Source organism: Ananas comosus, linkage group 1 (assembly GCF_001540865.1).
Source record: "Ananas comosus cultivar F153 linkage group 1, ASM154086v1, whole genome shotgun sequence".
NCBI classification, from domain to species: Eukaryota; Viridiplantae; Streptophyta; class Magnoliopsida; order Poales; family Bromeliaceae; genus Ananas; species Ananas comosus.
In genome coordinates, this window is record NC_033621.1 from 11,008,773 (window position 1) to 11,022,272 (window position 13,500).

At 34.4% G+C, this 13,500-nt stretch overlaps 1 protein-coding gene across 1 annotated transcript; it reads left to right on the plus strand.

Annotated features, from left to right (window-relative positions):
* Nucleotides 10,469-12,946, plus strand: LOC109721058 (midasin-like). Its single transcript, XM_020248479.1, has 2 exons — nt 10,469-10,821; nt 11,434-12,946. The coding sequence occupies exon 2, from the start codon at nt 11,538-11,540 to the stop codon at nt 12,645-12,647; it is 1,110 nt and encodes a 369-aa protein (XP_020104068.1). The 5' UTR covers nt 10,469-10,821; nt 11,434-11,537; the 3' UTR covers nt 12,648-12,946.

The following is a 13,500-nucleotide window of genomic DNA, read 5'->3' on the forward strand; positions in this document are numbered from 1 at the left end:
GGAGGCGGCGGCCGCCGAGCGCGCCGGCTTCGGGGCTGCGGCGTACCGTCGGCGGCTGCAGCGGCTGCGGCAGATTCTGGAGCGGTACGAATGGCAGGCGCGGCGGTCGCAGGCGCGGCGGTCGCAGGCGCAGCGGCTCTTCTGGGAGCTGCGGGCGATCGCCGAGGAGGAGCGGCAGGGGCAGCGGGTGATGCGGGTGGCGAACAACGAGTTCAACCACATCGCCGCCGCCGACCCGCGGTACAACAACTAGGACGTACGTGGCCGGGGACGACGAGCGAGGACGAGGACGAGGACAAGAACAAGAATTGCGTGGCCCGAGCCGTGAGGACATTCCTTTTTCTTTTTTTTTTCTCACATAGGATTTATATCAATCCAATTCTTTTCTTCGGATTTTATACTGCTTCAGTTGCATCTGTACCATTCCAATTCTTACTAAATCGATTCTTTTTACGGAGGATTTAATCCAAACCAATTTCGTTTCGATTCTTTCAATCTCGTTTCGTGCATTAATTTCTTTATCCAGCGTAATCTAATTTTAAGTTCGATCAAATTCGAATTCGTCCTGTTTTCGTATTATGCCTATTGTGCTCATTTGTGCAATTCGAATTTTGGCGCGCAATGTCGTAAGAAATTAATTTTATCGTTAACAAGATCATATTCAAAACTTTTAGTTTCATTTTTTTTCAAACCGATCGATCTTGTCCCATTCTGAGATGTTCCCTAGCTAGATTAGGATATTTCTAAATTATATATGGAAAAAAATTATATTATTTTAGTATTTATAGAATTAAGGTTAATTAGCTTTTATATGTGTGTGTGTATTTTATGGTTTGAAGAATAATGAGAAAAATTAGTTGTTTAATTATAATTTTCTTTCTTGTTCTCTTCCTCCTTATTTCCCTACTTCTAAATATCTCTTTCTTTTGATCACCTCGAATAGATCGTTTATCACTATCGATGTAATAGAATGGTATCACATTCTCATATATTATATTGGGCTTATACAATATAAACTTTTTATAAAGTTATGGGTAAATGATTTTCAAATTTATTTTATCGTAGTTTCTGGTTTAAACTTTTAAATTGTTGCAAATTAAAATTTAGTTGAATAGATACTTACATTATCTTAGTCATTATGACATTACTGATTATCATATTATTGCATCACTGCTAAATTAGCGACACATCATTATTTATTTAACTACGTAAATTAAATTGTAAGACTTATTTTCATTAATTTGAAAAATCTGAGTTAGAAATTGTAATAAATTAAAATTTGAGAACATATAAAATTATATGAAACAACCAAAGTTCTCTAAATGCTCAAGATCATAGAGAATGATATTTTTATATTTTTATATTTTGCGCTTTCCTCATGCTTGGACTCAATTTTTATATTTTTTATAGTTAATGTTGTGGCTTAAGACTTTTAGATATACCCAAGACATGAACTTTAATTAAATCAAATAAGAGAAAATTAATTAGATTACGATGTGAACTTAAATTAAATTAAATAAGAGAAAATTAATTAGATTACATTTTATATTTAGCACTTCTTCTCAAATCTGGGCTGATGTGAACTTAAATTAAATTAAATGGGATGAAATTAATTCTGATAGCATTTCATTTTTGAAAGAAAGGTAGCATATTGTGCTAATAATTTTTTAAGAAATTGCTTTGATGTAATATGTAAATGAATGGTGATAAAATGCTTTCATATATACATAGTAATGATTTTGATGTAAGGGAGTAGAAGTAGCAATATAATTGTTTCTGGTTTAATTATGTTTTTTTTAAAAAAAATTTAGTAAAAATTTACGAAACTTATCTCAACTATAGATCATTTTGAGTTGACTATCCAATATTTCAAAATTTTAATTTTACGATCTAATTTTTAAATTTGCTTAATTTGAATCGGTCAACAGTATTTTGACCTCATAATTTGAATGCATCGTTTATCTTTTCAAGTTCAGATTGTGTTTAAAGCAATTCTTACAATTGTAAATTTATTAAAATAAGTAATTTTCTTAAATATTTAAAGTCAAAATATTATTGATTGATTTAAATTAAACAAATTATAAGGTTGGATGGTAAAATTAATTTTGTATAGTTAATTCAAAATGGTGCATAATGTGGGTGGGTAGGGTGTGGGATCGGAGAAAATATATTTAACGGGTTTGGACGGAGCGTAATTTCTCTACAATTGCAAACAAAGGGAAATCAAAAGTAGCGGCCTTTCATGAGAGATGAAGGGGTATATAACTGCTGCAATTAATTCTTATATAATTGCTAGCGAAAACCAAGAGTCGACATTGATAACTTTTGGAATCACTAGGTATTCACGCATGCGGACTCATGATTATTTAATAATGGGCTAGTTAATATGCTTTAATGAGAGAGATTTTTTTTTTTGACAAATAGATAGCACACTAACCGCTTCGTTTATTTCATTTAAAAATAAACTTAGCTGAAAATTTAGTGAGAGAAAGTTAGTGTAGACTTTATTCATACAAATTATAGAGAATGCTAAGGCAAAAAGAAGAAGAGAGGAAATATAGATAGAAACACATGAGGAGTTGTATATTATATTCCTATTCTTCTAAACAGTGGAGTACTTAGTTTCTTAGCAAGTCTCTGCGCGCCTCTCTCTTTTCTCTCTTTTCGCATACATAGTCACAGAGCACGTAGGTCCGGATCAGCAAGAAGGAGTAGGCTTGCACATCTTTGCGAAGAAAGGCGGGTGCCGCACGGACTTTGCACACAAAAATGTTAACACCGTGAACAGCTCAAGAAGAAGAAGAAGAAGAAGAAGAAGAGGATAAGGTGGTGATGATTTTCTTTTGAAAATGGATATGGAAATGGGGACCGAGTTATTATATAATCGATCCAAATAGAATAATATATATGGTGACGATGGGCCAAATCATCTCTAAAACGGGTTAATTAATGGATATTGGAGCTCCGCATGAGTTCACCTGCCCGTTTATGCCTACCCGGATCCGATCCACGAGATCGGCTTAGACTAGAACTTATTAGACTCCCCAACCAGCCGCACGAATCGTAAAGCTACAACATTTTATGCAAACCCCTATATATATATATATATATATATATATAGAATTAGGCTACTATACTATCTATAGTACCGAAGCTCCGGTACTATAGTATTGTTTTCGATCTTAGAGCGTTCAAATCAACGATCCATATCGTTAAATATGATTTAGGGTATATGAAGTTCTTAGGAATAAAATTTTTAATTTTTTTCAAATATCGTTTATTAGTAAATAAATTATATCAAAATAGACGGTGGAAATTGAATACTCTTAAAATTGAGCATAGGACTTTTAAATTCAAAATCAAGAATGTTAACCTTAAATCTATATAAGTTTAAAGTATTTTCCTATCTATAAAAATTGAAGAAATTTAAATTCTTCTACACCGAAATCAACTCAAACTCGTCAAAATAAGCCATTGAAAATTGACAATTTTGAAATTATTTGATCATAAAGTAAAACTATGTCGAAAAAATATAAAATTTTATTTCTAAAAACTTTAAATAACGCTAGATTTAGGTTTAACGATATGAATCGTTGATTTTAAATAGCCGAAAATCACAAAAACGAGATTATAGTACCGAAGCTCCGTAATATAAATAATATAAGGAGTCTAGTTCTATATATACATATATATATATAAATATATAATATATATATAATATATATACTACTATAGTATATATATTATATATATATATATATATGTAGTTGCAACCACACAAACAAACATTTGCCCACACGTACCTAATTAGGAGAGATTTAAAAAAAAAGAAAGATCAAGGAGTACGTAGAAGCCATGCAAACGCCGAGCTCCACGTCGTCGGTCTTCTCTCCGCCGCCACGCGCCGTGGCCGACGCCCGGCACGCAAACCCCGACGCCGTGCCCGGCGCGCGCTTCATGGACGGCCTGCCGGCGCACCTCCAAAACGAGGTGGCGGCGGAGATCCGGCGCAGGTGCTGCAGGGGCGCCGCACAAGGCGGAGCTCCGGGCGATGGCGGCGACGGTGGCGCGGCTTGAGGCAGAGGCGGCGGCAGCCGAGCGCGCCTGCTTCGGGCCGCGGCGGCGTATGGCAGGTGGCTGCCGCACTGCGCAGTTCCTGGTGCTGTACGAACGGCAGGCGTCGGCGGTGCGCAAGCGGGGTCGTCGGGCTCAGGTGCTCTTCTGGGAGCTGCGCGGGCGATCGACGAGGAGGAGCGGGTGGGGCTGCGGGCGATGCAGGCGCGCGCGCGACGAGTTCAACCGGCATCGCCGCCGCCGCCCGCCCCGTGTGGAGAACAACTAGCCGTGGCACGGACGAGGACAGGACAAGGACTAGGTACAAGAAATTGCGTGTACGCCGGGCTGTTCTTTACATCATCAGATAGAGTGACATCTTTTTCACATAGGATTTATACCAATCCAATTCTTTTCTTCGAATTTTTTACTGCTTCAGTTGCATCTGTACGTACTATTTCAATTCTTACTAATTCGATTCTTTTTACGTAGGATTCATACCAAACCAATTTCGTTTTGATTCTTTCAATCTGGTTTCGTGCATTTCTTTACCTAGCATAATATAATTTTAAGTTCGATCAAATTCAAATTCGTCCGGTTTTCGTATTATGTCTACTGTGCTCATTTGCGCAATTCGAATTTTGGTAATGTCGTAAGAAATTAATTTTAGCGTTAACAAGATCGTATTCAAAAATTTTACTTTCATTTTTTTAAAACCGATCGATCTCGTCCCATTCTGAGATGTTCCCCAGCTAGATTAGGATATATATTTCTAAATTATGGAAAATTATATTATTTTACTATTTTATAGAATTAGGGTTAGCATATATATATACATAGAGTGCGTCTGGGGTGCTTTCGGAAGCACGGAGCGCTCCGTGCTTCCACTTTGTTTTCGATGTTGGGACTTTCAAATCGACGATCGGCTCCGTTAGACTTGATCTAGAGTATTTGAAGTATCTAGAAAATAAATTTTGCGATTTTTCGATATCATTTGCCTAGTGATCGAAGTGGCTCAAAATCAACGGCTGAAAATAAAAATCTCACAAAATATGATGATATGACATTAAAATTTTAGATCAAAGTTATTGATCTTGTTTTATATGGTATAAAGAATTTTCTATCAAAATTTCACGTGATTTGGATATTTCTACACCGTTAAACTTGCAACCGGTTCACCACAGCCGTTAAAATTATTGATTTTGAGCCCCTTCGATCACTAGGCAAATGATATCGAAAATCGCAAAATTTAATTTCTTGGTACTTTAAATACTCTAGATCAATTCTAACGGAGCCGATCGTCGATTCGAAAGTCCGAACATCGAAAACAAAGTGGAAGCACGGAGGCCTCCGTGCTTACGAAAGCATACCAGCCCACTCTATATACATATGTGTATATTTTATGATTTGAAGAATAATGAGAAATTAGTTGTTTAATTATATTTTCTTTCTTGTTCTCTTTCTCCTTATTTCTATACCTCTAAATATTTCTTTCTTTCGATCACCTCGAGTAGATCGTTTATCACTATCGATACAATAGAGATACAATAGAGTCGTATCACATTCTCCTCTATTATATTGTGTTTATACAATATAAACTTGTTATAAAGCTATGGGTAAATGATTTTCAAATTTTATTTTATCGTAGTTTCTGGTTTAAATTTCTAAATTGCTGCAAATTAATTAACTTATACAGACTAATTTAATTGAATAGATACTTATGTTGTCTTAAGCATTATAACATTATTGATTATCATACTATTGCATCACTGCTAAATTAGCGGCACATCATTAGTTAACCACGTAAATTAAATTGTAAGGCTTATATGCATCAGTTTGAAAAATCTCACTCAAAAATCATAAGAAATTAAAATTTGAGAACTTGTAAAATTATATAAAACAACCGCAGTTCTCTAAATGCTCAAAATCGTAAAGAATGATATTTTTATATTTTTATATTTAGCACTTTCCTCATATCTGGGCTCAATTTTTATATTTTTTATATTTAGCACTCCCTTTGACGTCGGGGCTAAAGATTTTCTGATAGACCCACGACGTAAACTTAAATTAAATTAAATAAAAGAAAATCAATTAGGATTATTTTTTATATTTAGCACTTTCTCTCAAATCTAGGCTGATGTGAACTTAAATTAAATTAAATGCATGGGATGAATTTAACATCAAAACTAAATCAATTAATGGCCAAAACTATGTTAAAGCAATCATAAAGTGAGCTTGAAACACGAATCCGCTACCGCGATTTGCGATACGGCAAAACTGTACAGATTTTGTCGTATCGCAAACGGTTAAAAATAAAAATCTCATAAAAAAATAGTGGTCAAAATACTTACATTTTAAAATCGGAACTATTGATCTTACTGGCGATGCGAAGTAAAATTTTGTATTAAAACTTTAACTAATTTGAGCTGTTCTACCTGTTGAACTTACATGCTTACTTCATCGGTCTTTAAAATGGTTATTTTTTAGACTCTTTAATCTTTCAACTATAATAAACAATGATTTAAAAATCAGGTCGAATCGATCGGCTCGACCTGTCCGATCGTGACTCAGTCATAGTGTGGTTTGATTTAACCCTCTGAATGGATAAGTTAAAAAATCGTTTTGAACCGCTCAAACCGGCGATTCAACCATCGACTCGGTGAATCGTCTGATTTTAATCAAGCCGGCTATATTTTTTTTATCATGTCATATTAAAATTTAACAACTTAAAATCAACTAGTTCAGAGCTACAATTCTAAATTTTAAAGGAACAAAATAAAAGTCTTTAAAAGCCAAAAAATAAAAAAAAAAAAGGTAATCATTTATAAAAGGCTATATTATAAAAAATCCTCTTATAAATACCCACTTTTTTTAATTTTTCTTCCATAACTTTCAAAAATTTATATTTTATCCCCTCAACGTTTTAAGTTGTTGCATTTCGCCCCACTCCGCTTTGGTTTCATCATCATTCCGTCCATTTCTTATAATATATACCTAAAAAATCTTTCAAAATGACAAAAATATATTAAAAAATTATATTTTTTCTTAACACAAGGAATTAATAAGGACAATTTGATTATTTTGCCCTCTCCATTAACGTTATACTCTTCCTGAAAATATTTTTAAAATTTTAAAAAGACAATATAAAATTTAAAAAGTCAAAGAGAAAAAAAAAATATTTATAAAATAGAGTAATTTAGCCTCATTAAAATATTTTTTAAAAAAAAACTAGGTCAAATTTTAAGTTTTCTAATCTTATTTTATTTTATATTTTTTTTTGTCATTTCCATGTTCACATGGCATTCATTGATTCTTACCTGTCACTGCAAGTGAGCAGGTGTTGACCATGCTATTAATTAATTAATTAATTAATATAAGATCTTGTATTTACTGCACATAATTTTTAATTAATAAAATAAATAAAATAAATTATTATTCTCATACATTAATGATCTCAACTCGGACCCACGTGTGCAAGGATCTGAGGTGCATGCACGCACGTGTCACGTGCGTGCACCTACCCCACTGCCACATGTATCGAGGATCAAATGCTTTGTGCACAAATTATTATTATCTATCTATAAATTATAAAAATTATATATTTATTACCATCAAATTTTATAAACTCTTATAATTAATTGTTGGCCAATTTGCATAAAAAATCCACTAGTTTTGCGTTTTTGCAAAAATGGGTAATCTTTTTTGATTTTGTAGATTCGAACCGGATTTTCAGCCGCATGACAAAAATGCCCCTAGTCTACATCCGCTTGATATACGTATATCTACGCAAGAGGCAGATGTAGACGAGGGGTATTTTGATCAAGCGGCTGAAAATTCGGCCCGAATCTGCAAAATTGAAAAATGTGGCCTATTTTTGCAAAAACACAAAATTAGTGAATTTTTTATGCAAATTGGCTTAGATTTATGTTTTGTCAATTTAAAATGGCTATTATTGTCAGGCTGTTTGGTTCCTTAAAAATTGTATAGAATAAAAATTTTTCGAAAAAATTTTTTTATGATTTTTTTTTTCCATAAACTAGCTATTTTGGATAAATTTTTTTTTCAAATTTCATAAAAAATTAGTGTATTCATTTTACTCTCTTGGAAAAGTAAAAATGCATGTTATTATTCTGTAACATAATTTTTGACATGCACCTAAAATCTGTCTAAGGTTGTAATTGATTGATGCCTACTTTTTTGGCCCTGTTAATTTTCCACCAAGTAAAAAAAAAAAAAGAAAAAGAAAAAAAAGGAAAATCAACAAATTATTTTCATGCTTTTATTAGAATACTACAAGCAGAATATTTTTCTTACCTATTTCAACTAGTACTTTGTACATGTGCTATTCAATTATTATGCATGTGAATAGGTACGTAAAATATAAGTTGCACGAGAATACTATTAATAATTTTTGTACTTTTTTATTATTGATTTTTTAGCCGTTAAGAGTTGAGCTGAAATACTATTATTAGTATGGGTTAATTTCATATAGGTCACTATAAATATAGTGAATTGTAAACATATCTCTACAAAGTTCAACTTCCATATGTTGTTTTTATAAAAATCTTGATGTTTTTAAATATATTCTTGCCGTCAGGATCCGTTAAAAAAAATTAGTTAACTATAGATAAAATACTTAACCCTAGTTAGTTAATGAGGTGAATTGATCTTTTTACCCATCTTTAATTAATAGTTTGGACTTTTGAAGAAATATATTTGTGATGCCAAAAAGTCATTTCACTTATAAAATAAACAGTATTTTAACGGTAACAAATCAGAGGGACATATTTGAAAATATTGGGACTCTTATAGGAACAACATATGAAAATTGAACTTTGCAGGAATATAATTGCAATTCACTATATTTATAAGGACCTACATGAAATCAACCCTAACAGTATTTGTACTTTTTTGCTATAATTTTTTAGCCATTAAAAGTTGAGCTGAAATACTATTAATAGTATTTGGATTCTTTTACTATCGATTTTTTAGCCATTAGATGTACACTTTGATCAATTTCGTCCTTTAGATTATACTATTCAACAAACAATATTTTATTATTGATTTTCGTATCTATAAATTTTATTATCTGTGCTAGGCTCGACTATAAAATATTGCACAATTTAAAAAATGCATCTGACCGATCTATCTCTTTTCACAGAATCAAAAGCTCCAAATTCAAATTTCTAATTTTGAGGCTTTTTTTTTTCTATAGCAGAAGAGGTATTACTTTTTTTCTTTTGTTTATCAAACATATTTATTAAATCGACTATTGCTGAAAGCAGAAGCAGGCTCAAAAAGCTCCTAAGCCAATAAAGTATACTTTTTCTAAACCCAGACTATAATATTGCTAAAAAGTAGGAACTGATCTTTTCTTGTGCACAATCAAAAGCAGTAAATTAGAGTTCCATAAAAAATTACTAACTAATTTTTTTCTGTGCAAAATGAGAAGCAATAAATTAGACTCTCTGCTTTTAAGGCTCAAAAGTTAATTTGTAATTTTCACTACGACAAAGATTTTACTTTTTTTACTATATTAAATATTTAAGTAAATTATTCTATTGCTGAAAACAGAAGCAGATCTAACAAGCCCTTAACCCAACAAATGCGCTTTTACCAAACCTTGATTGTCTTATATTAGAAAAACCATTGACTAATCTTTTTTCTATGCAAAATGAGAAGCAATAAATCAGACTTTCAGCTTTTAAGGCTCAAAAGTTGATTTGTAATTTTTCACTATGACAAAATTTTAATTTAATTTTTCTCTATCAAATATTTAATTAAATGGGAAAAATATTTTTTTTACGTTTCAACGTATTTCAAATATATTCCTAGAGTTAAATTCTGTTAATGAACTATTAGCAATAGCTGTTATCTGTATAAAATTACCGTTTTACCCTTTCAAATATACCCTTCCACCATCACCGACTTTTCTTATTTACCCTGAAGTTAGGAACACAAAAAGTATTTTGATTTTTGGTCTTTTCAAATATACCCCTCTACCATCACCAACATTTCTTATTTGCCCTTAAGTTAAGGACCAAAGAGGCATTTTGATTTTTTTTTTTTTAACTCTAGTAGATATTTAACTCATGTTAAATCCAAGTTAACTTAACGGATGATAACTGCAGGGGTATTTCGGAATAACGGAGGAACATATCAGGAATATATTAGAAAGAAAAAAAAAAGTAAGGATAAATGAGATATTTTCGAAATTTTAAGGGGTATATAGGTAATTATCCCTTTAATTAAATTACACAGTAGCTGAAAGCATAAATGAAGTCAAACAGGTCCAATTTCTAGGCCAGTAAAATACACTTATTACACCAACCCTGGTTGTACAGCTTCTCCCAACCACACTTGTAGCTAATCAAAACATGTTAGCTTTAAAAGTACCCTAAGGTTTCAGGTGGGAGAGAAAGCTCCAAACTTTTATCACCATAATAATAATAATAATAGCTTCCTCAGAACCCTATTCATGGAGAGAGAGACAGAGAGAGAGAGAGAGAGAGAGGAGAGGTCAAAACACATGTGTCTACATAAAAGGGGGAGCTTTCTGAGTGTTTAGGTAGAGAAAGAGGGGGGTTAGGGTTAGGGTTTGTGGGGTTTCTTTGAATTTTTTTGTTAAATTTTTTTCCTTTGTTGGATCAATTGCGGTTTGACCAAGCTCATCCACTTCAACACCCTCCTCTTCTTCCTTTCCATATATATATATTAAAGAAAAAAAATAGAGCTCTAGGAAAAAGGAGCTCCTTGGTTTTCTTTGAGGTATGGTCTCTAATTTTCCCTCCTATTCTTCTTGCTTGGATCTCAAAGATGGTATTTTTGGGGCTTTTTTTTGTTTTTTTTTTTTTGGGGGGTTGGGTATTGTGATTTCCCCCCACCCCCCTGTTTTTGTGTTTGGATTTGATTTTTACTGTTTTGGCCAAGTGGATTTTGCTTAAAACTTGAAAAAGGTGGGATTTTTGGGTTTTTTTGGGTGATGGGTTATTGTGATTTTCCCCCCTTTTTTTGGTGTTTGGTTTTGATTCTTACTGTGTTTGGGCAACTGGGTTTTACTTAAAACTTGAAAAGGTGAGAATTTTTATCTGTTTTCATGGGGTTTTTTTTTTAAGGCTTTGATTCATGTGATTTTGTTTTTGTTTTCTTCAAAATTTGAAATTTAGCAGTGAGACTGGGATTTGATCTTCTTTTGTGATTTATTTTGTTTAAATAATACTACATGTTCTCCATGTCTATGTCCAATAATTAATTTTGTGCTTCTCCCCATCATGATCATAATCATGTGTGTACTGTACTATAGTTCATATTTTACTTCAGAACCAAAATTTTCACATAATTTCTTGTTTTTTCTTTTTTGTTTTATTTTCCCTTGTACAGGCACTGTTACAATTCATTTTGGTGAAAACCCATTTAGGAGTTGTTCTTAGATTCAGGAATTTTAGATCTTAAATTTAGAAAAGAAAAAAAAAAAAAGGTTAAACATGTTGAGACAAATTTCTAGTAGAAACCACAGATCCAAGGGATTCAAATTGAAAAATGCCCTTCAAATTTGCCTCTTAGTAGTTGTCACCATTTGGTTGTTGTTCCAAGTTAAGCATTCGTATGATAAGAAGTCCGAGTACGAAGACCGAAACGCGCATTTGTCGATCAAACACGAGCGCAACGGTGATCGGCACGAGGCGTTCGAAATCGGCCGAAAAGGTCTTCCCCATGATGTCCGAATCGAGGACGAGGTGAGCGAAGATGACCTCGAGCAAGAGTTGCTCAAACACGACGAGAATGGCGAGAGCGATGCGATCGACGAGCAGGATCAGGGGAAGGACGACGACGGCGGCGACGAGCAGAGCGTGTTCGAGGATGCGGAGAGCAACAAGGAGGGGGCGAATGCGGCCCGAGAGGAGAGCTTTCGAGGGGACGACGTCGCGAGCGCGGTGGTGGTCAGCCACACTGGTCGGCCGGAGGAGCGCGGAGACCACTCTCGCGAGGCGAGGGAGAAGAGCTTTAACGGCGATAACGTTTCTAGTGCCGTAGCTCACGAGGATCATTTGGAGAGCGCGGAGAGCAAAGTCGGGGGCGGTGAAAATTTGACATTCGTCGATTCGACTAGCGACGGGGGTTCAAAGGATCGCGAAGTGACGCCGAATAATGAAGTTTCGTCAAATTCGACGGTTGATGAACCGAACAACGACACAAAACCGAGGGTTGATCCGACTACTACGAATGTCAACGGCAACCGAACGGAAACGCCGTTTAGTTCATCAAACAAAACAGCTGGTCAAGAAGCAATAGAGAGTCCGACGAATGCGACAACCGTGTCGAGCAACCAGATTGAGCTTTCGACTAACCTGAATGAGACGACAAACTCGGGTTCGGGTTCGGCTCGCGACGGAAACGGCACGGTGATTCAAATCCCTGGAGACGACAAGCTCAATACCGGCGCTACTACATCATCGGCTTCAAGCGAGAAAGGAGAAGGGAAAGTGGAGTTCCAGGATGCGACGCGGAATATGGCCGAGGAAGAAATGAGAGAAGTTCCGATCGCGAAAATTGAAAAACTCGCAAAAAGTGGTGAAGAGGCTGTGTTGGAGTGAATCTGAGAGAGTGTTTAACTCAAAAACTCTTTAAGGATCTTGGTTTTTCTAGTCTCTTTCTTTTTTTTTAGTTTTTTTTTTTTTCTTTTTTCTTTTTTGGTCTCAGTTTAAGCATCACATACATACTTTAATATGAGAAAGATGTAACAGAACAACACATCATGAGTTTTCAGGATCTAAATGGTAGGGAGATGTGTTGAATGAGATACTAATCTCTGCAGAAGTGTTGTATAATGGAAACTTCAAAAACTGCAGCTTTTCATATACCAATTGTATTTCTTTAGTATCTTTTACACAGATGTATTTGTGTTATAACTGTGTCAGATCTCTAATATAAGTTGGCATCTGAAAACATATAATTAGTTAGTAGGCATGAGATTCAGAGTGTCTGCTTCAACATCCTTCTTGTGGTGTGGTGATCTGATCGCATTCCCATCCCATTTGCGTTTAATCGATCGATTTCGATCGGTGTTTGTTGTTCCAAAGTAAACAGTTCGAAGCAGATTACTAAATGAAGAGGAATGCCTCTTCGTCGTCCAGCATCTGAAACAACTTCTCTGATATGCAGCCGAGCTTTCTGGCATGGTGGTGCTTTTGCTGCTCGGTTCCATAAAAGAATAAGAAGGCCGGTAGTGCTTTTCGAATTGCTTCTACTCAAGTAGTATTTTACGGAATTCTCTAGCACAGCTTTTCAGCTACGAGAAGCAGTAGCCAAGAATTTAGCAAACAAAAAAAAATTCAGGGTTTTAATTCTGCCTAGAAGCTAAAATTTGAGTTTCGAGCTCTTACAGATACTTTTGCTTCTGCCATAATTGATAGTGCTTTTTCGAATAGCTGACTCGTAAATTATATT

Coding starts and splice junctions, on each gene's coding strand:
- LOC109721058 (XM_020248479.1), top strand. CDS start 11,538: ATGTTGAGACAAATTTCTAGTAGAAACCACAGATCCAAGGGATTCAAA.